The sequence below is a fragment of the Squalius cephalus genome (assembly GCF_949319135.1).
Source record: "Squalius cephalus genome assembly, chromosome: 10".
Lineage (NCBI taxonomy): Eukaryota > Metazoa > Chordata > Actinopteri > Cypriniformes > Leuciscidae > Squalius > Squalius cephalus.
The window spans coordinates 20522367-20546496 of record NC_137131.1 but is presented as its reverse complement, the minus strand read 5'-3'; the positions used below and the strand labels follow the sequence as shown (position 1 = coordinate 20546496).

At 38.2% G+C, this 24130-nt stretch overlaps 1 protein-coding gene and 2 long non-coding RNA genes across 3 annotated transcripts in view; 1 reads left to right on the top strand and 2 right to left on the bottom strand.

Moving 5' to 3' along the window:
* LOC307165541 overlaps nt 1-24130 on the bottom strand; it is a 187716-nt gene that overhangs the window by 95790 nt on the left and 67796 nt on the right. The window lies entirely within an intron of this gene.
* LOC307166195 lies at nt 528-7262 on the top strand. Its single transcript, XR_013822600.1, has 4 exons — nt 528-1754; nt 2051-2258; nt 6485-7028; nt 7186-7262. It is a non-coding gene; the product is annotated as an uncharacterized lncRNA (long non-coding RNA).
* On the bottom strand, nt 13275-20089 carry LOC307166480 (uncharacterized protein). The gene is made up of 10 exons (XM_079884869.1): nt 19867-20089; nt 19291-19440; nt 19018-19166; nt 18738-18874; nt 17754-17848; nt 17552-17663; nt 17242-17465; nt 16982-17153; nt 16722-16849; nt 13275-15039 (listed from the first exon to the last, which is right to left on the bottom strand). Exons 7-10 carry the CDS (start codon nt 17341-17343, stop codon nt 14722-14724), a joined length of 720 nt encoding a protein of 239 aa, XP_079740995.1. The 5' UTR covers nt 17344-17465; nt 17552-17663; nt 17754-17848; nt 18738-18874; nt 19018-19166; nt 19291-19440; nt 19867-20089; the 3' UTR covers nt 13275-14721.

The following is a 24130-nucleotide window of genomic DNA, read 5'->3' as shown; positions in this document are numbered from 1 at the left end:
AAGAAATATTTGCATGTATATACTGTATATACATTTATACATAATTTATATTATATATAAATATAAATAATTTATATATAAATAAATAAATAAAAATCTTAAATATATACATGCATATGTGTGTATTTATATATACAAAAATAATTATACAAATTATACACAGTACACACACATATACATTATGCAAACACAAACTTTTATTTTGGATGCGATTAATCGAGATTAATTTTTTCCCAGCACTAGAAATATTAAAAGAATAATCCCAGAATACAAAATAATGAAAGAAATATAACAAATGATAATAACAAAAGGAGAGAATTTGAGTGAAATATTAACAAATATTAACAAATATAACACCCATTACATTAAGCTAAATAATTCATATCATTTTGATTATAATTTAGCATACATTTCATGTTATTAATGTATCACCCTGTAACTTTTCGCAACCATGTTACTTAAATTTCAACCCTGTTACCGTATAATTTTTATTAAAATAATAATAAATTAACTTATTTAGCTCACAGGGGCTTGAGCTATTGTCATTACTGTAGTTTGAAGGATTATATGCATTATGCATTTTAGCAAATACTTGAAAATATGCTGAAATCAGTCAAATTAAACATGTCAAAAGTTAAAAATTTGGCAAAGATGGAACTCAAAAGTTACTGAAATGAATTTAAATCAATTTAAATCAAGTGATATCTAAAATTAAATATTTATATAGAGTGATTGTGACTTTCTATACCTAATGGCAGGAAATTATATTTAAAAAAATCAATAAATATACTTTTTTTCGGGTTCCTGAGTATTGGTAACAGGGTTGCATCCAGCACCAAAAAAAAAAAAAGTACTTTAAAAAGTGTGCCTTTGATACCTGAGCTGGACGAATCAAATTATTTAATGGTATATTGCCTGTTTTTATGAAATACATAATAAAAAATAGTAAAATAAAGGGCCAATTTTTCAAAATTATGGATGCCTAAATGTCCTCCAATTCTGGAATGACCCATGAATTCTGAACTGCAGGTAGCCATAAAACGCATTAAATGTAGTCACCAGGGATGGGATTTTTCCGGATTAATCCAGAATTCCTGATTTTCCGACCTGAAAATGTGACATGCGTGAATCATGCAGATCAGTAAAAAAGAAAAGAAAAAGAAAGGCGGGGGGGTTGGGGGCGCGGCGGCATCTCACAGCCGTCACCGCAAAATTCATCTTCAACCGGCAGCGTCCCTGAGCAAGAGCGCAAGTCAGAAACTGTGTGTGTGTGTGTGTGTGTGTGTCTGTGTGTTCATCTGACCTCACGGGTCTTAGTATATTTTCCTGCTTTTTTGTCCTTCGCAAATCACATGCCTGAGTCACGCAAAGCTGATGTTGTTAACATTAACAATTTGAGAACAAAGTATAATTTGCATGATTCCACATGATGATAAGCAATCGTTATTAGATTTAATCAGCACGATTTTACTGCAATGCTATTCCCCCTTAGTTGATCAGAACAAAAATGGATGTTACCTTTTCAGATGACATTATCTGTAGAAAATTCACAAGTTTGTTTACTAAAATTTTGTAATTCTTAGTCCAGGTAAAATTATTTTGTCTGTATAACCATAATTCACCATTTATCGCCATCACAGGATGTGCAGACATAAAAGTCACCGAGGCAAGACAACCAGGCGATCAGTGCGAGTAGGGTCTCTCTTTGAGAGATCAAAAATCAGCTTGTCGTCGTGGCTAATGTTCATTTACAGGTAAGTCTATTGTTGGACAGCAGAGAATGAATAATTCATTTAATCAACTTACAATCCTATTGATTATCCTTAACAAACATGGACATTATCGCATTGTATTTCTCCACTAGAAATAAACCTTGTTATATTATTACCTTTCATTTGGTACTGTGAAGTTGCTTTGGGGCAATCTGTATTTGAAAAGCGCTATATAAATAAACGTGACTTGACTTGAATAGTAAAATCAATGTTACAATGCATTTTTATTTTTATAGCTCCGCTTTCTCTATGCTGTGTCATCACTGTGTACTTCACAGGTTCACTCAGGGATTGCGAATAAGACAAATCGATATGATGCAAGATGGCATTGCGAAAAGTTCAAGAACTCTCTCTAAGATGGCTCGTGTCCTGAGGAAAGTTTGCCGCTGTGCCATGAAACAATTCAGAAAAAGACATGGACAGATGATTGGGGGTGGTCAAGAATTTGCCGTTCTTGATGAAAGTAACTTCCGTCATAAACGAAAGGTAAATTTAGAACCAAGAAGTAAAATGTATACTGCAGATGCCGACCAACAACAACAGACACTCTTGTCAGGATTTGGTGGATCACTGTGTAACCCCTTTTGTTTTTTAGTCAGTGATTGTTTTTGCCGTTTGAACATTTCTAACTGACATTTATTTAGTTGTGGAATGTATTGACTTACTGTCACCTGGGGTCTTATTTATAAAATTGTGCATAGGATCCTTACTAAGTGTACGTGTACTGTACACGAAACCCAGAGAAATATTCAAAATTCTAAAACAGTGTACCTGCGCAGAATTCACTTTATAAATCCCAGTCAGCGAAAGATTGTGCACATGCTTCTCCACCCCGAAATAACCATGTATGAGCTTACAAAACCTTATTTCCTATATCCTCATCTGCATATCATGTGCATATGATTTTTAATCCACGTGATAGCATGTTTAACATTACAAGACATTAGGAAAATATGAGATACGGAGGGTAAAATCATTTAGTAGCATAGCCTTGCCTTATTTTTGAAAAATTAAATTGAGAGAAAGTTTTTCCCAATCTTTTCCACTGGCCAAATTGTATTTATAATTAATTATATATTTTAATAGAAACAGATAGGCTTTATTGTGCATTATTTGTGCAACAACTTCTCAGTATTTATTTAATTCAATTGAACTATTATTGCGAATGGCATATTTAATCTAAATATGTATATCAGATGTAAAACATAGTATAAATAATTATTTTAAAACTTTCGGAACTTGTACTGAACTTATGATTAGAACTTATAATGAAGATTTATGTTTTGACCTCATCTGCCATCAGATATAAAGTATGCTGCAGCAGTTAGCTTCACTATTTGGCCCAACATGCTTGCTAGCGCGGACAAAGGATTTAAAGGATTAGTTTCCCCCAAAATGAACATTTTTTTTTTTAAATTATTTATTCACACCATTGCTATTCAAGATATCCATGTCTTTCTTTCTTCATTGGAAAAGAAATTAAGTTTTTTGAGGAAAAAATTTCATTATTTTTCTTCATATAATGACTTTCAATGGCAATCAACTGCTATTGTTTTCCTCAAAAAAACTTAATTTATTTTCCACTGAAGAAAGACATGGATATCCTGGATGGCATTGGGGTGAGTACATGATTAGGAAATTTTCATTTTGGGGTGAACAAATCCTTTAAGTTTAGAAGAGATGGATGCTTTCCTTACTTTGAATAACAGATTTCCAATAACCCTACTGAGTCTCTCTTGATAGACGTTCTCTCTCTCTCTCTCTCTCTCTCTCTCTCTCTCATATATATATATATATATATATATATATATATATATATATATATATATATATATATATATATATATGGGCTGCGTGATTAATCACAATTTTCATGAAACCGCACTTTAACTGTTTTGGTTTATCAGGATTTTAAAATGTAATTTATTTTTATGTGCAGTTTGTCAGTTATGATTGGCTCTGTAAACGCTTCTCACTCTGAAAGCACTGCGATTTTGAGTCACTTATAACTTGCATATGAAAAAGCAACACACGTCCAATTCAATTTCAACCAAATTAACACGCTTTTATTAAGCTACAGTGGTAGTATGATGCCCATATGGAATTCCTCATTTTCCTTGATTCAGGGCCCGAATTTCGGCAAGGTATTGCGCATAAATTCATTCATTGCTGCAGGTCTCCCACTCATAATGCAGGAAATTCCCTCAAACATTGATTCACTTTAGCATGCAGGTTGTATTAGTAAATTAGTCCACACTGGACCACATAGATTATAAAATTAAATCAGTCATTTTAAAGTCCGCCTGTAGCCTGAACCGGAAGTTGCAAATTTCTTTTATCAAGTGCTGTGACGTATTTCCCAGTGAAAGGGAATATTGAACAGAGGGCCGGGTTTTACTCTAGCACTCCGCCTGTCTGTCTCTCGTTCATAGCAGACTAATTGTTTGAGGGGAGTGGTTAAGCGTTTCCCAACCCATGCCGTCACGCTTTCGTCATCAGAGTTCGGTCCTCCACTGCAGAGGGGAGGTGCATGTTCAGATTTTGATTAAAGATTACGAAGCCAAGTCATTAAACACATTACATTTCTACATTGAACACAACAATACGCCATCGCATTCATTCGCGATTCTTCTGTCAGTAAAGGCGACACTTCCGGTTTTCTTCCCACCGGAGCTCGCTTTTGATTTCAAAATAACGTCTGCGTGACATCAGTGTACACTAACCTAAAGGATTATTAGGAACACCTAAATACTACATTACTAATACAATACTGTGTTTGACCCCCTTTCACCTTCAGAACTGCCTTAATTCTACGTGGCATTGATTCAACAAGGTGTTGAAAGCATTCTTTAGAAATGTTGGCCCATATTGATAGGATAGCATCTTGCAGTTGATGGAGATTTGTGGATGCACATCCAGGGCACGAAGCTCCCGTTCTACCACATCCCAAAGATGCTCTATTGGGTTGAGATCTGGTGACTGTGGGGGCCATTTTAGTACAGTGAACTCATTGTCATGTTCAAGAAACCAGTTTGAAATGATTCGAGCTTTGTGACATGGTGCATTATCCTGCTGGAAGTAGCCATCAGAGGATGTGTACATGGTGGTCATAAAGGGGTGGACATGGTCAGAAACAATGCTCAGGTAGGCCGTAGCATTTAAACTATGCCCAATTGGCACTAAGGGGCCTAAAGTGTGCCAAGAAAACATCCTCACACCATTACACCACCACCACCAGCCTGCACAGTGGTAACAAGGCATGATGGATCCATGTTCTCATTCTGTTTACGCCAAATTATGACTCTACCATCTGAATGTCTCAACAGAAATCGAGACTCATCAGACCAGGCAACATTTTTCCTGTCTTCAACTGTCCAATTTTAATGAGCTTGTGCAAATTGTAGCCTCTTTTTCCTATTTGTAGTGGAGATGAGTGGTACCCGGTGGGGTCTTCTGCTGTTGTAGCCCATCCGCCTCAAGGTTGTGCGTGTTGTGGCTTCACAAATGCTTTACTGCATACCTCGGTTGTAACGAGTGGTTATTTCAGTCAAAGTTGCTCTTCTATCAGCTTGAATCAGTCGGCCCATTCTCCTCTGACCTCTAGCATCAACAAGGCATTTTCGGCCACAGGACTGCTGCATACTGGATGTTTTTCCCTTTTCACACCATTCTTTGTAAACCCTAGAAATGGTTGTGCGTGAAAATCCCAGTAACTGAGCAGATTGTGAAATACTCAGACCGGCCCGTCTGGCACCAACAACCATGCCACGCTCAAAATTGCTTAAATCACCTTTCTTTCCCATTCTGACATTCAGTTTGGAGTTCAGGAGATTGTCTTGACCAGGACCACACCCCTAAATGCATTGAAGCAACTGCCATGTGATTGGTTGATTAGATAATTGCATTAATGAGAAATTGAACAGGTGTTCCTAATAATTGTTTAGGTGAGTGTATAGATTGATTGACCAGCACTATATGGACAAGTGGACCCAAGCCATTTCAGTTAAATGCCCCCCACGGCATAACAAATTAGAGGATGGATACCCGACTCGAGCCCGGCGGTACCCGGTTTCGGACAGATATTTATAAATTATGTTCGGGTTCGGGTCGGACTCGGTCATATCAGCGCGAATGTATTGAGCATTTTAAATGTACAACAGCTTATTAGGTAGCCAATGTGCGTGTTTCACTTGATCCAAGATTCGTTTTTTTTTGCGATTAAAATGCCTGTAAAATATTAGCTTAACATCCGTCTTCCCAGAGCTGTGTCTTCCTATGTGCAGAAATGTGTTATGTAGCCGTGACGACAGAATCGCGTGGAAGCGCGTCTGTGTTTCTCCCGTCGGTTGCTCCATGTGCATCTGTTGACATTTCTAGATAACTAGCTTAATAAAAGCGGGCTTTCCACACAAACGAGTGTTATTAGTATGAGGGAGGGGGGGGGGGTGATTTTTGCTGTCGGGTTTGGGTCGGTTTCTGACATAAATATCTTAATGACTCTCGGGTTCCGGTCGGTTTCGGGTACTGCTCTGTCGGACGCGGGTTGGTTTCGGACAAAAAAATTCGGCACGATCCGCACTCTATAACAGATCCCCCAGATTTTCATTTAGTTTTTCGCCTATCTTTGTCACGTTAAAGTTATGTGTACATGATAAATAAATATAATTATAATATTGTAGTATTTCTTTTAATTACATGATTCACTTTTACAGTATGGACGAGGTAGAGCATCAACAACATGGAGGCGAAAGAAATGGGTGTTTGGCATTCTAGGTGTAGGGGGAAAATGCCGACGCCCAATCCTGCGTCTCGTGAAAAGAAGATCAAGACCCCACCTCATTCCCATAGTAGTGAAACATGTGCGTCCAGGCACTGCCATTATTTCAGATGAGTGGAGAGCCTACCGGGGGGTTTTGGCCAATATGGGCTACAAACATTTTACAGTGAACCATTCCCAGTGGTTTGTAGACCCACACAGTGGAGCTCATTCACAACACATTGAAAGAGCTTGGCTGACATACAAAACAAGCGTATGGAGACTAAGAGGAAATAGGACAGAGAAGATGCTTAAAGAACACCTCTCGCTCATAGAGTGGACTCACTGGCTTGGTGAACAACATAAAGAGGGACCCCTTGGGCGCCTAATAAAAGACATTCGCATTACATTTCCTGTTTAGAGGACAACATGAACATTTGATGTTGTGTTTTATGTAAAGTAAAACCGGTGAACTGTTTAAGAGTGCTTAATTTAAGGCAGTGGTCTCAAACTCAATTCCTGGAGGGCCACAGCTCTGCACAGTTTAGCTCCAACCAGCTCCAACTCACACCTGCAAGGAAGTTTCTAGTAATCCTGAAGACCTTGATTAGCTGGATCAGGTGTGTTTGATTAGGGTTGGAGCAAAACTGTGCAGAGCTGTGGCCCTCCAGGAATTGAGTTTGAGATCACTGATTAAGGTAAACTGCTGTTTTGTTCAATAAAGTCCCTTTTTGAAAATCTGTCGTTGTTTTGAGTAAGAATGATGATGATGATGATGAATTTTATTTATAATGCACTATACATTTGACATCAAATCTCAAAGTGCTACAAGGCTCAAACAGATAAAAATAATTAAAACAAATACACAGACACTTAAAAATACGCTTTTAAGAATGCATATTCATGTAGATAGATATGACTTGTTAATGTATCATAATGTCTTGACTTTACTTGGAGGGGCACATCATTACTAACTCATCATTAATTACTTGGAAAGTAACATGAATTCATGACTTGTTAATGTATCATAATGTCATGACTACTTGGAGGGGCACATCATTACTAACTCATCATTAATTACTTGTAAAGTAACATGAATTCATGACTTGTTAATGTATCATAATGTCATGACTACTTGGAGGGGCACATCATTACTAACTCATCATTAATTACTTGGAAAGTAACATGAATTCATGACTTGTTAATGTATCATAATGTCATGACTTTACTTGGAGGGGCACATCATTACTAACTCATCATTAATTACTTGTAAAGTAACATGAATTCATGACTTGTTAATGTATCATAATGTCATGACTTTACTTGGAGGGGCACATCATTACTAACTCATCATTAATTACCTGGAAAGTAACATGAATTCATGACTTGTTAATGTATCATGTAATTTCTTGTCTTGGCCCTCCAAGAGTAAATCTTCAAAAATGTATCAATTACACATGTTTTATACATATTCAGCTCTTCTAAATCAGATATCATTTGGTGCTTGTCGGTGGTTTGTAAAGAAGTGGAAGAGCAGAGGTGCTGTGCCTGAATTTAGATGGAGAAGGAACTGAACGGTAGGAAAAAAGTGGACAAATTTTGAAGGGGCAATAGTGGCCCCAAAGAAGAGCCAGCAAACAAGACTAACATCCGACTGCATTATGATATAAAGACAGTAAACAAATCCAGAAAATAACCATCATCTGTGCTAACACTAACAACTTTTAATTTTGAAAATTGCATCTGTTTAATGAATATGCTAGTGTAGTAGGTATTTTACACTTGAAGGCAGCAGTGGAATCACTTAAAACGGAATGTGTGTTCAATGAGTAGGTTTAATATAAATATTTCAAGACATCTTGTGTCATTCACTGATGTATGTGACAATTGATGGTGTCAAATTTATGAACAATTTAACATTGTGCCCTTTTAGTACATCTTTCTTCTGATCTAGAGCATGTTTGATTTACTTTACCTCGAAATGTTAATTAATACATTAATTAACAAGCATGTACTAACGCGTAGTTAAGATGGTATATTCATGTAGGAATTCATGATACTCATGTCGTAATTAAGGTTAGTACCTCATTAATACATGTCTTAACTCATCATTAGTTCATAGTAAAGTAATTATTAATTCAGGTATTAGTACATGATTATTCATGTACTATTATTGTAAAGTGTTACCGGTGAACCTGCTCTCATTTGTGAAAACCACAGGGCACCAGTGGCGGACCTGCCAATTCTGGTGTTCAATGGGAAATGCCAATCGAGCTCTCTGGTGCTGGGCAGTGAGCACGGGGCCCACTAGAGGACGTAGGGCCCTCAGGCCACCCTCATGAAGTCTGTTTCTGATTGTTTGGTCAGAGACATTCACACCAGTGGCCTGCTGGAGGTCATTTTGTAGGGCTCTGGCAGTGCTCATCATGTTCCTCCTCGCACAAAGGAGCAGATACCGGTCCTGCTGATGGGTTAAGGACCTTTTACGGCCCTGTCCAGCTCTCCTAGAGTAGCTGTCTGTCTTCCTGGAATCTCCTCCATGCTCTTGAGACTGTGCTGGGAGACACAGCAAACCTTCTGGCAATGGCACGTATTGATGAGCCATCCTGAAGGAGCTGGACTGCCTGCGCAACCTCTGTAGGGTCCAGGTATCGCCTCATGCTACCAGTAGTGACACTGACCCTAGCCAAATGCAAAACTGGTGAAAAACAGTCCGAAAAGATGAGTAGGGAAAAAATGTCAGTGGCCTCCACCTGTAAAACCATTCCTGTTTTGGAGGTTGTCTCACTGTTGCCCATCTAGTGGACCTGCTGTTAATTTCATTAACACTAAAGCAGCTGAATCTGATTACCAACCCCCTCTGTTACTTAACTGACCAGATCAATATCCCAGGAGTTTAACTGACTTGATGATATTCTCTGATTAAAAAGTGTTCCCTTTATTTTTTTGAGCAGTGTATTTTGACCTGGTAATCCACAAGCCCCAATGTGAGAGCCAGTATAGTAAATTTTATCTCACATTCACATTACTGTAAGCTGACTGGAGTGTAGTTACAATAGTATACAAGTAGTATACAATAGTTTAACATTTAATTCTTGGTATTTGTCAGACAGGCGACTTACAGTGCCCTCCACAATTATTGAACCCCCTGGTAAATATGATCAAAATTGGCTGTAAAAAATAAATCTGCATCGATTATCCTTGTGATCTTTCATTCAAAAAATGTGCAAAATTCTAACCTTTCATTGAAGTAAAAGAATTGAAAGTGGGGGGAAATCACATTATGAAATAAATGTTTTTCTCCAAAACATGTTGGCCACAATTATTGAAACCCCTAGAATTTTTTCCCTAGAAAATATCTCTGAAGTATATTCCCATTAATATTTACCTTTTTTAGTACACCAGGGTGACTAGGAACATGAAATTGTCCAGCTATGACTTCGTGTTTCACAGAAGTTTAAATATGAGGAAACACAAAGGCCAAATCCCCTTAATCATCCATCACAATGAGTAAAACCACAGAATACAGTTCTGATGCGTAGCAAAAGATTGTTGAGCATCACAAACTAGAAAGTGGCTGTAAGACAATAGCTAAAGAATTGAAAATCCCCATTTTGACCATCAGGGCAATAATTAAGAAGTTATAACCAACTAAAGATGTTATGAATCTGCCAGGAAAAGGACGTGTGTCTATACTGTCTTAATGCACGGCGAGTATGAAAGTTTGAGTGGCCAAAGACTCTCCAAGGATCACAGATGGAGAATTGCAGAGATTAGTTGAGTCTTAGGGTCAGAAAGCCTAAAAAAAAAATTATCAAACAACCCCTACATCCCCACATGTTGTTTGGGAGGGTTTAAAAAAAAACCTCCTCGCTCCTCCAAAAACAAATTCCAGCAAATTTAATTGTCAGACACGACTGGATCTTCAAACAACACAGGGTTCTGTGGTCAGATGAGACTAAAACAGAGCTTTTTGGCAGCAAACACACTAGATGGGTTTGGTGAACACAAGGATAAAAAGTACCCCATGTGTACAATTTAATATACCATTGGATCTTTAATGTTGTGGGCATATTTTTCTGCTGGAGGTCATGGACTTCTTGTTCAGATTCATGGCATTGTGGATTCTATCAAATATCAACAGATAAAAAATCAAAACCTGACGCCTTCTGCTAGAAATCTTATAATGGGCCGTGGTTGGATCTTCCATCAGGACAACGATCCAAAACAAACATCAAAATCAACACAAAAATTTGTTGTAGAGCACAAAATGAAGCTTCTGCCATGACCGTCTCAGTCCCCTGACCTGATGAGTGGGCTGAACTGAAGAGAAGAAGCACCAACATGGATCTGGGAATCTGAAGGATCTGGAGAGATTCTGTATGGAGGAATGATCTCTGATCTCTTGTCAGGTGTTCTCCAAACTCATCAGGCATTATAGGAGAAGACTCAGAGCTGTTATCTTGGCAAAAGGAGATTGCAAAAAGTATTTAATAAAAGGGTTTCAATAATTGTGGCCAACGTGTTTTGGAGAAAAACATTTATTTCATAATGTGATTTCCCCCCACTTTCAATTCTTTTACTTCAATGAAAGGTTAGGATTTTGCACATTTTTTGAATGAAAGATCACAAGGATAATCGATGCAGATTTATTTTTTACAGCCAATTTTGATCATATTTACCAGGGGGTTCAATAATTGTGGAGGGCACTGTACAGTGCATTCGGGCTATACATATCGTGTTCTCTGGGAATTGAACTCGCAACCTTTTGCACAGTTAACAAAATGCTCTAATCACTGAGCCACAGAAACCTTACAGCAAGAGTTGTAGTAAACATCTTTATTTTCATAAAATAAGTAAACCATAAATTGTGTAGCCATTTCCTCCTCTTCATCCATGGGTGGTGGAACATTTTTAGGCACATCAGCGCTATCCTGTCTCAGGGAGTATGAACCCAGACAGCAAGCCAACATTGAATAAACATTGTTTTTCCATCTGAATCATCATTATTGTTGATATTGAAATTTCAATGCAAAATAAATGTTGAATCACCATTACCATATTGATGAAAACCTGATGTTATTAATGTTGATGGCAACAATATTGGAACAACATTGATCTATAGTTATCTTTATGATTGATTAAGCATTGCTATTTGGTTTACCGGGCGATCACTGAATGTGTTGAAAAGTCATTGATTTATAGTTGACCGGGAAACGACACTACAGTCTCTCCACAGAAATAAAGAACTGGTAATCAGTTACCTTAATATCACAGAATTCTGTGTACAACAATATTTGGAAAAACTACCATTTGAAAAGACAAAATATATAACGTTATGCATATTAACTGAAAGGTAAACTTCTAAGAACGTGAGGCTGAAACGCGGGCTAGTGAGAGATTTCTGTTTGTCATGATGACGTCTAAAGTCCCCGCCAAAGGATGTAGTCCCTTTTAGCAACTTGTTAGCAACCACCATTTTTAAGACACAATACAGTTTAAAAAATCACAAGCAGGTTATAACTGGTGTGTTTTATGTCATAGATCAAAACGTGAAAATATTTAGAGGCTTTGTTAACCACAGACCTTATTTCAGGCGATTTAGCAAAAACCCATTCAAAAAACCCATAGACTTTAGGGCGAGGGAACCGGAAGTGCTAAAATGCTAACTCACTTCCGCGTTTTGGCCTACAAAGTGACGTCATAACTTCGGCACTCTATTTCAGTGTAACCGGAAGGCATTTCAGTGTAAAAGTCATTTGTGTCATTTTGATAGTTTGTTTTCCAATTTGAAAAAAAATAATAAGCATAAACGAGAAAACGGCCCCTTTATTCGTTTTTTCGTAAAAAAAAAAAAAAAAAAAACGGAAAAAACGAGATTTCGGCTTGATTTTCCGTTATTTTAGTTCACAGGCAAAAAAACGAATAAATTACTTCAAAATTCGTTTTCCACATGTGGGCGGCCTGACACGCCCCCTTCCGCCGATTGGTCAAGCAAGTCTGAGCATGTGACATCATCAGTTGTCGCTCGGGTCTGTTCTACAAAATAATAGTCCTCTACTATGGCTACAGATTCTTAAACTGTACAGGGCAGGTCCTATTGGGCTTTCTTCTGTTCAACTTTACGCGTTTCACAGAAATCTTTACATCAGAGATATTAATTATTAGTCTGCCACCAGCCTGTTTTATTTAGCTGTGCGGAGTTAAATCTGTGTGGTGAAGCTGTGCTTGACAGCGCCGAGCGGGAGAGGCTCACTGATCAATGTTCAGTCAGTCAGCAGTCAGAACGTTTCTTAGTTTAGACGCTCCATTTTGACACGGGATGCACAGTAAAAACAGAAGTGTTAATTTAACTCCTAAAGAGTTGAATTTGACTCTGTTTCAGAAAACATTTGGTCCCACTCGAAATCAGTGTAAAATGTACTCATTGGTCAGTGTCAAGTTTTTAGAGTTAATTCTACTCAATATTGAGTAAAAAATAACAATGAATTGTGTAAAAGTATTTAACACTGTAGTTTAATCACACTGTTAAGAGTAATATGATTACACAGTATAGAGTTAATTTATCTACAATTTTACTTAAAAAAAAAAAGACACTTTAAGTGTAATGTTTACTTTATTTCTCTACATTGTTTTAAAATATATATATATATATATATATATAAATCATAAGATGCAGTGTTACTGAATTATATAGAACTATCAATACTATCCAAATAAAAACAAGCACAATAACACTAGATCACAGAACTCACAATTTATTGTGAAAAAGCATTTCAATGTTCAATTGAGTTGAACATTGAATTTACAATGCCTTGTATCTGACAGAAACATGTATAACAATGTTTTTTTACAAACATTTTTCTCTTACCAGAGAAAGCAATATGACACAAGTAGAGTTGTGTCAGTCCCTCCATATGACATTTGTATGTCAAAAGGCCTAGGGTAATGCAGGTTGTCGACATGAAAAAAAAAAACGAAATCCTGCTTTGATCTGATCACCTCATATGCATGGAAATGTTCTTGAAAAGTTTCTGTAACTAGAGGCACTGTGAGTAGCAACAGTTTTTCACACATTATCAGAACTGACTCAATTTGAAAAAACACGGGCACTTCAGATTCAACTTTGCCACAGATAACCAAGTTTGGCCGATAAATAAACCCATTATGTTTCGCCCATTTAACCTTCATAACCTGAATGCTACTGGGCACTTGCATTGCCATAGCAATTTCAGAACCTCCTTTTACCATATTTAAAGACACCATTTTTCCTGGACCAATATCTAACCGACTAAAAGTTGTTGAACTTCGCCAACTGTGTGCCATATGAATCTGATGCTTTTTTGCAAGCGTTTTGGTAATATTTTTAAACAATTTAAGCTGTTTTTTTGAAAAAATTATGCTTGCCTTCATACCTCATACACCAACTATGAAGGACAGGCCCAATTTTCTGGATGCAGCGGGGATAGTGGATAAGAAAATGGTGCTTTGGTAAAAGGTTTTTCTGAGGGTACAACTTCTTAAACAGTGTGTGGTGATCCACAATTAAATGTTTTAAATATACACATAAACCTTGAGATAACAATCACACATTCAACTGGTTCTACTATTTCCCACTTGTCAGTCATAAATTTGGATCTCTTGTATTCCGAATTTAGAATTGTGAAAGGATTCTCTAACCCCTCAAAACACGCCTCAACTTTCTTGCACATCTCCGTTTCTCTTTCATTACTAAATACATGCTTTATTACTGTCTCTTTAGCATGCTGATGGATATCTTGAACAATCTCTTCCATTGAAATCACTACAGAATTCAGTGTACTTTGACCAACACCTGCTGCCTTTAGATCAGAAATTACAGCTGAACAACTATTTACAATGTATGGCGAAGATAACTGTGACTCAGCCTCTAAATATTCAGTCGACTCTTCAACATGAGAAAAATTACTTGTATTGACGGTACTTTGAGGATATGAAAGATCATATTCTACAGAATCAACTAAACTACTTCCATGGCACTTATTAAGATGCTTTCTTAAACCAGAAAAACTACCAAAAGAACGTGAGCATCCTTCTTGACCACACTTCAGAAAAAGAGTCCTGCCTGTACATAGGCCATGAATTACCTTAAAGTGCTTAACAAGGTTGTTTGGACTTCCATGGTCACTTTTGCAAAGAAAACACTTCATAGTCTCATCTCACCATTCTCGCTCGCAACTCTGCAACTCTAGGAGTCTCCTTTGTTTCCCCCATGTCGATGTTATAGATGGTTGTTTGCACAAAAGTGAAAAAGCTGCTCAGGGCAGAACTGTATGACGTACCAAAGACGTAATGGGCTTTAAAGAGTTCGTCAAAAGCTCCAACTGAACCTGTTGCCTTGCATGGAAGGGCATGCTTGTCAACCACAATGAAGTAGTAATGAATGGTGCTCTGTGTGGATCCCTGGGCGAGAAGGTAGGGCTGACTGCTTTGGGTGATGTTGTCTAGATGCTGCTGCACACTGGTTCCAACCTACAACAAAACACATTCAACTTCAATTCAATTGTTTTAGTGACTAACTTCTGACAATAGATCAGATCACCTCCAACTGTGCTCAAGATTGAGGTGATGGAAGATATATTTCAAACAACTGTTAAAGGATTAGTTCACTTTGAAAAATGTTTTTGCTGATAATTTACTCACCCCAATGTCATCCAAGATGTTCATGTCTTTCTTTCTTCAGTCAAAAAGAAATGAAGGTTTTTGAGGAAAACATTCCATGATTTTTCTCAATATAATGGACTTCCATTGTGGCCAACGGTTTGAGGGTTCAAAGTCTGTCTCAATGCAGCTTCCATTCCAATACCATGACAATGTTTTCCTCAATTCATTTATTTTCGACTGAAGACAGAAAGACATGGACCTCTTGGATGACATGGGGGTTAGTAAATAATCAGCTAGGGGTGTAAGAAAAAATCGATACACTTGAGTATCGCAATATTTTATTTTGCAATACTGTATCGATTTTCAAAAACGCAATATCGATTTTTTTTTTTTTTTTTTTTTTTACGTCCAAAAATATTCATGGTAAGACCGTAAGACAGTGGTTCACGTTTATGTTGTTTAAATCCCTACCACTAGATAGCTATGCTGAGACGCACCACTAGTGTCCTCGCCAGGCTCGCCTATAACGGTGCGTGTCCACTGGACATTGTAGGATTGACAGCGGACCGGAGAAAGCGTTGAGAGCGACCGAGAGCGTCAAAAAGTTGGGCAGTTCCTTTATACAAATATCAAGCGAAAAACGCAGTCGGCAGCCAATTGCTGTGAGGTTCGGGATGTGACGTCTGTCTTGAGAGTTTAAACATATGCAAATTGTGCCGGAGTTTATGCTGGATTTAGTGCGTAAATCATTTTGTTTACAAATTAGACGTTGTGCAGTTGTTATATAGCCTATATGTTAAATATTTCATTTTGGATGTGTTTATTGTGATTTATATTGGCTGGTTTTATAAAAGTTTATACAACTGAAAGGATATCTTTGCTTGGTGCATTTGGAAACAAAGCTTGTCTATTTCTAAATGTAATCGCGTGCATCGTTCACACCAAACTCGAATAGAGCATCTGGCGCGAGTGATTTCAATGTTAAGTCAATGCAAAGACGCGTTTACGCGCGTCTGGAGGTCCTGCGGCACGAGGCGTTTAGCGCGGCGCGGTTCGCCTCATTCGCGCGTCCAGTTCTTTTAAAATCTTTTATCACATAAAACTTGATTTCAATATGACACATTCATTTTGTTCACTTTCATCCACTTTCATTCATTTCACGTTGTTGTTTTGTATTGTGACAGGGGCTATGTACCTATTTTCTTTTATTATGGCCTACTTGAGCATATAAAAATTTGCTCACTATAGGAACCTGTGAACCACAATCCCAAACTGGCAGTTTGATTTTCTGTGTACTGAATTGTTTACCTAAAGTAAACTTCTTTGACTTTTATGCACATCATGTCTTTTTAAAAATATTTTTAATATATTTTACTTTAAAAAAATCCCAATATATCGCCTTATGCACAGTATCGAAATATATTGCAATATATTGAATCGTGACCCATGTATCGTGATACGTATCGTATCGCCAGATTCTTGCCAATACACAGCCCTATAATCAGCAATTATTTATTTTTTATATAAGTGAACTAAGCCTTTAAGCATACCATTTGAAATCTGATGAGCTGATCTACAGCTTGATACGCAGAAAGCTTTCCCGGCCTTTTTCTACCTTGTGCAGATGGTGGTAGCAAATGTAGCAGCAGCAAGATGGCAGACATGTCACTGTCCCAGCCTACAAATAAGTAAATAAAAACCTGGTTAACATTATGCCATAGCATAGCATTCAAAATGACAACTTGCACCATTACCAAAATGTACCCACCTATATAACCCACAATAAAAAGTAAAACAGTTACATTCATACCATCCTCAACTTCAGCAGCTGACTCAGCATTGCGCATCAAATCCAAGAGTTCTGTAGTGGGTACAAGTCCATGGCTTTCCTTTATTACTTTTGCTTTAAAAGTGGTTGGCCACTTCTCCAAGAATTTGTTGGCTGTGGCCTCACCAAACAGAAATCTGAAATCTTGTTCTATCTGCAATGTAACACACATAGAAGTGATGAGTGATACCTAATATGCGACATTGGATATTTTGGTGATGCGGTGAATTAAGATGTCATACCAGTCCTGGTGTGTCCAGAAATCGTGGGAAGACCAAGAAGACATCTGATGATTTGGCTTCATCGTTGACCATTGCTTGCCGATACATGAAGGTCACTTTCATCTTCTCACGGACAGTCTTTTCATCAGCAGAGTGTCTCAAAACAGCAATAGCTGCTTCCACATCCTCATCAGATAGCTCTTTGTCAAAGGTGAAGGGCTGACGACCACGACCTGGCCCACCAACTTAAGACAAAATACAATGTTAAAAACTCATTACTCTACAATTCACAGGTCACCATTATAATCACGTCACTGATCAGTAAACATACCTTTAGGAGATTTGCTGACTGAGGCACCCCTTTCCTCTGCTGTTTTTCTTTGTATGGTCTTCAATCGCCATGCAAGGTATCCCGAACCACTCTCTGGATCGTAGTAATGTTCCTAAGTGATTATAAATAAATTATAAAGGAGTACTATTAACATTTCATAGAGTGAATGTGCGCATAATGTTGCAATAACCCATTTACTTACATATCCATGTTGTGAGTATGGGTCTTCTAGATAGGGGAAACAAAGCTACTATCCCCTGTGCATACATCACTCTGACACTTTTGGGGGGAGATGTCCTAGCATATGAATTCAAAGTTAACATCACACTCAATTGATATTGCACAACACAATTTACATAATATTTGTAAAGTAATAATGTTTCTTTACAGCCCATCTATATGCTTAAAGGAGAACTCCGGTCAATTTTAACATTGAGCTCATTTTTTTTGTCAATTTGGAGTGCTGTCAGTACAGAGAACAACGACAAAAATCGGTGTTGCCTACACAGTGTTATCCTCTTTTTAAAATGTGCACCCTGTTGACTTAAATGGGGCAAATTTTAAACCTGCTTTTTAGCCTCTTAACATCCTTGATGTGTCATTACAAGTGCCCAGCCATGTTGAGTGATTCCTTCAGAGTGAACACGGTGAATCTGACTGCAGTAGATGTGAAAGATCTGGATAAAAGTTATGTTAATTCAGCCAGCGCTCATACCTGTATTTACTTCCTGTTTTCGGTCGAAGTCCACAGTAGTCGATTGTCGAGTTTGCGCGCGTCTGAGTCTGAGTCTGCACCGTTGCTTAGTCACGCGTGCGAACTCGACAATCGACTACTGTGGACTTCGACCGAAAACAGGAAGTAAATACAGGTATGTGCGCTGGCTGAAATAACATCACTTTTATTCAGATCTTTCACATCTACTGCAGTCAGATTCACCCGTGTTCACTCTGAAGGAATCATCTAACATGGCTGGGCACTTGTAATGACACATCAAGGATGTTAAGAGGCTAAAAGCAGGTTTAAAACTTGCCCCATTTAAGTCAACAGGGTGCAAATTTTAAAAAGAGGATAACACTGTGTAGGCAACACCGATTTTTGTCGATGTTCTCTGTATTGACAGCACTCCAAATTTACAAAAAATGAGCTCAATGTTAAAATTGACCAGAGTTCTCCTTTAATACTTACCCATGCGTTTCTGTCATCTCAGCAGCAAGTATGTTAATCATCTGTCTTCTGGTGGCATCTGTCAGAGATTTGGTTTTTCCATACTCTAGCATAATGCGTTCACCACCAGGCTTGGAAGTTAGGATTTTCTCAATCAACTATAGGTGGAATAAAATGTGCTTTCCGTTATTGTAAAACCATATGTAATAATGATGGAAAAAAAAAAAAAAGTTATCTAAAGAACACTTCTCATGGTGAAACAACATTCAGATTGGACTTAACAGCAATTTCCACCACTTACCGCTTTTGCCTCATAATTTATGTGGCATGGCCTTTTAGGCTGGCTTCCTTCAGCAGCGGCTTCTTCTTCAACAGTGTCACACATCGTAAAATTCAGGATGATGGTGTCATCAGATGTACCCGAGCATGATGATGATGATTGAGAGACACCTGTTCATTATAAAATTAAAAACATATTACAAGAATTTTTTTTTTTTTTTTTTTAAGACAATAACTGTTCTCAATCCAGTCTTTAAACTAAACAAACTAGTTTGTGAATTGTCTGAATGAATACCAAGTCCTCCATTGCCCAGCATGATTCTCAAAGTTCCAGGTGACTCCTTCACTATTTCTTCAAAAACCTCTGAGTCAACTTCCGTGTCTGACTGGTCATACACCTTAATGTCTGGCTGCCTGCTTTCTGGTATGTTGAATTTTAGACACGCTGTTAAGAAAAATAAAATAAAAAATGCATTCCCTTCTCACAAGAATCAAAGTTCATATTTTTATATCATGTGCCCAACCCTGCTCCTGCCGATCGACTGTCCTGCACAGTTCATCTCCAACCCTAATCAAACACACCTGAAGCAAACAATTAAGGTCTTCAGGATCACTTGAAAATTAAAGGCAGCTGCGTTTGATTAGGGTTGGAGATGAACTGTGCAGGACAGTCGAAGAGTCGATTGGTAGGTGAAGGGTTGGGTTACTAAATGATGAAAGACAAGTATCTGCAGCCGATTTTATGTAACTGAAAATATAAAGCACAACAGAAATGATTATGGACCTAACTAGATATTATAACATAATAGGTTAAAGCTGTATTATTTTGTCATTGTGTGATGAATATTGCAGTTTAACCTAATGTACCCACCTTCTTTCAAGAAAGCATCGTATGTCAGTTCAGACAGCTTGACGTATTTCTGCTCTTCTCCAAATTGAACACGCAACAGCATTTTGCCTCTGTTAACAAAGAAAATATACATTCAAAATCATAATTTAGGGCTGGTTCAACTAAGAGTTAACGTTACCTATCTCAGTAGTGGCAATGCTAATACTTTGATGTTACACTGGCGGCAGAAGACAAAGTTGTGCTGTTTGAATATAACGTTATGCTATTTTCTGCAGTAAATTATAGGCTAACGTTAAAGTTAAGATGCACTGTCTCCCATTAGCTACCAAATAACTATGCCAAAGTTAGCTATTCGAACAGTAACCCGTTAAAATGGTTAAGCTATGTTAAACAAACACGTCATCCAATCAGTGATCTAAATTATCGTTTTATAAGACCAACATTAACTATCAGAAGCAAGCTAACATTACGTGTATATATCATGGTATATATATATATATATATATATATATATATAAAACTAGATTAACGTTGCCTGGGAAGCTAAAAAATATGTTAGTTAAGAATAGCTATTAACTGTATTAAATCTTTTGTTGTTAAATAGTGACCGAGTTAACGTTATTTTACGCATACTTTGAACATTCGAGAAAATATTGCAACACATAAACGCAGTTACCGATACGGATTGCTATAACTTGTAATATGACCTCAACTAATATCAGCACACCTCTAAAATGATCTAAAGATAAAAAATAGCATTTTGGTGTTGACAACACAGGATGTTACTTATCTAGTAATATCAGTGGCCTCCTGATTTTACTCCTTCGAAATCTTCCTCCAACGAAATGCGTGCCAAACGTTTGAAAAGCACAGCAGAATGGCGGGCATCCGATCATCACTGCTTTAGAGTTGAAATTGTCACTGCGTTTCTGCAGATTTTTACACTCACTTTTAAAGGGGCTCTAGGTAACTTTTTAACCTTAACTGAACAGCTTCGGAGTCAGTGGAATGTTTATATTACTTATTTCGGGTTGAATGGTGGTGGTTTCGCACCCCCCTGGTGCCCGAGAGCGGAAAAAACTCACTTGCATCTTTGGGACGCGGGTCGGTGTCAGGAAGTATCGCGTGATATCAGGTCTCGCGATGTAACGAATTGCTTGACGGCACTGCACACGTAATTACACGCCCCCATTCAAGCACCGGCTAGCTAAGCAAAGGGCAACGATAGATTTAGTTATGGCTGAGCCTGTAAAAAGAAGCAGAAAGCTAGGAAATCTTTGTCGGAGGACCAACGAAAGAGGAAACGGGAGACTGACCGAGCAATAAGTCAGACTCGAGTAAAGTTAAATATCGGACCGCTTGGTGAGAACTGAGAGAAACAGAAGCCTGCAAAACGGATGCTGACCTGGCCTTATTGCTGTTGCACTTGTAAGTATCTTTGGAATAAACTGTGTTTAATATTTAAATTTCAAGTAATTGTGACCTCACGATGTTTGCTATTGTCTGTAAAGTTTTTTATTATGATCGCTGTCTGTTACGGGCTTACTAGTAACGTTACGCTAGATACTATAACTTTGATGTTAGGCATTGTCATAGCAAACACGTTTGATTTCTGTAGTTGTTTGGCCGTTCCTCTGTCGGTTTTATTTGTGTAACTTACACTTTTATTTTATGTCACTAAGTCAACGCGTCTGATAATAGGCAATAAACATGTTGCACATATCATGATCGAGCTAGAAAAAACGTTCTGATGTTTTCTTAGACAGGCAAAGGTAACCGTCATTCTACTAGATGAACCTTGCTAATATAACTTTAGACAAATATTAGCCTCCGATATATATATATATTTTATGCTCATGCCCACTCTCCCAAAAACAAACAAACACGAAAGCAGTAGTTCGCCTCGTTCATACCCAGATAGCACACGTACGTCGGGCCGACGTTGGCCCGATGTACAAAGTTCCATCGGCACGACGTCGCTCAGAGATCGTTTGCTCATCGGCAATATGTCGCCTCGACGTCGGCCTTTGATCGCAAATGATCTCCGGCCGATGTTTGAACGATGCAAAGCTGTAAATCTTTTGGCAGCTCTGCATGGGTTTTATAGGACCTTTATTTATATAGGTCGGACCTTTCGGGCTACTCCTTACATTAGACACCATGCGCTGCTTTCATTGACGCACGCACTTACGAACACACGCACGCACGCACACACACACACACACACACAGAGAGAGAGAGAGCGGAGATCGCGCTGCAACACTCACTCAGCAGCACGTAAACTGTAGTCAACATTGCCCCGAGACTTAAATTGATAAAATAGCTTTGATACTGAACTCATGCAACTTTCATCCCTCAAAATGGCCATATTCAAGAAAAAAAGTGGAGTAGTTTTACATTTCCATCTTACCTCGCACTCTTTCAACGTTAAACTGATGAAATAGAGCTGGTAAGTCCCGCCCCTTCCGTAAAACCCCGCTGGACCTCAAAGTTGAAAAACCGTCAATGCAAGTGAATGGGAGAAAATAATTATTTTCTGGTCCCGTTTGAATTGTGCCATGAATGTGAACATATGTTGTCTGTGAATTTTTTATATAACTTTTCGTGTAAAGAATGATACAATTTAGCGGGTAGAAGTTTGATACGGTTAGACTTTGTGTGAGTGAGAGCACTTTGTGGACTACAACTCTCGACGCGTTTGAAACGTCAACACCACTAGAACACGGACTAGCTAACGGATCCCGCTAAACATGGCTGTGTCTTTGGTGCACTTCACCGCCTTCTTTCAGGGAGAGGACAAAATCGTTGAAGTTGGTGAAAACCACGGGTAAGTCAACTTTATGGGGTGACGTCACATAGGCGACATGTAGTCTTTCTCGTTATGTCTTTTCCACAACTGCTAGCCGAAGAATCATACCATATACTGTCAAACTCGTAACATGAAAAGTTATATAAAAAATTCACAGACAACATATGTTCACATTCATGGCACAATTCAAACGGGACCAGAAAATAATTATTTTCTCCCATTCACTTGCATTGACGGTTTTTCAACTTTGAGGTCCAGCGGGGTTTTACGGAAGGGGCGGGACTTACCAGCTCTATACATGCTCTGCTTCTGTGAACAGTAAACCCCGCCTTCTATGATTTGATTGGCTATCTATTTGGATGGTCGCTGTAAGGTAGACCAGCCTAAAATGTAACTTTTAAACCTTTTTGCCATCCTAAAAACAGAGCGGAGCAAGAATTTCCAATATTGAATTTCCAGTTTGTCCATTTCTAACTATTGACATACTATTGTTATTATTGACGTATAATTATAGGACTTGTCCCCCTCAATGTCTATGTACATATATACAGCCCTGGAGTTACTTGACTATCCAATATGAAAAAAGTAGGCTATACTGACATTGAAAAATATCTTCTTAATTTTGTGTGTAACTGTCTCTAGTATAATGAACAGACACAATTCAAGTTAAGACATTGTAATGACACCAGAAAGAACTCCAGGAGAAAAGGGATCAAAAAGGAACAGCAACAATGTAGAGCAGGATTCTTCCTGGCAACCTGTAACAGAGTGAAAAACATTGAGAAAAAGCAGTTAGGACTAAAGCTAAGAATACAATTGTCATTACACTGGATAATATAATTAAAAATCTAACAACAATCAAAGGTACATCAGCGGGCAAACCATTTAAAAGTTTAATAGGTTTAATAGTCTATTTAAAGGGAATGATTGTTGTGGGGAGTTTGCTCAAACTATGGCAGCGATACAGCGAATAGATGTTCTAAAAGACGGCGCCGTCCGCGGAGTGCTTTCAAAGGCCAGTGAAAGCATACTGTCAGTTAAGTTGTAAGTAGATGCTAACTGTTTCTCATGGGTTCGTATGGTATTTTAAACATTTACAGGGGCATAGGCGCCGATACCGTGGGTGCTCCGGGGCTCGAGCACCCACGGAAAATACCGAGCACCCACGTGTGCCGGACTGCCAGTAGGCTACATTCATTTAAAATTAAACATAGCAGTTGGTGCTATGTGAAGCGTCTGTCACACTGTGATTGGTTATGTCGCTGTCAGTCGCCTGCTCCATATCCTTTCCACCAATCACAGCGTTTCTCGGATGAAAACGCCTCTTTAGTGACCCCGCTCTGTACGCAGAGACACGTTCCTCCTGAAGAATTAACCACAATGGTGAGTCAACAAATCAAATTTATACTGTGTGGACTTGTGTGACAGAGTCCTGCACTGGTTCGGGTACCCGACGGGTGACCCGCAAATTTTACT

Coding starts and splice junctions, on each gene's coding strand:
- LOC307166480 (XM_079884869.1), bottom strand. CDS start 17,343: ATGAAAGTGACCTTCATGTATCGGCAAGCAATGGTCAACGATGAAGCC. Junction 16,850..16,981: donor AGCTGCTGAAGTTGAGGATG/GTATGAATGTAA, acceptor ACTTATTTGTAG/GCTGGGACAGTGACATGTCT. Junction 15,040..16,721: donor AGCTCATCAGATTTCAAATG/GTATGCTTAAAG, acceptor GTTTTGTTGTAG/GTTGGAACCAGTGTGCAGCA.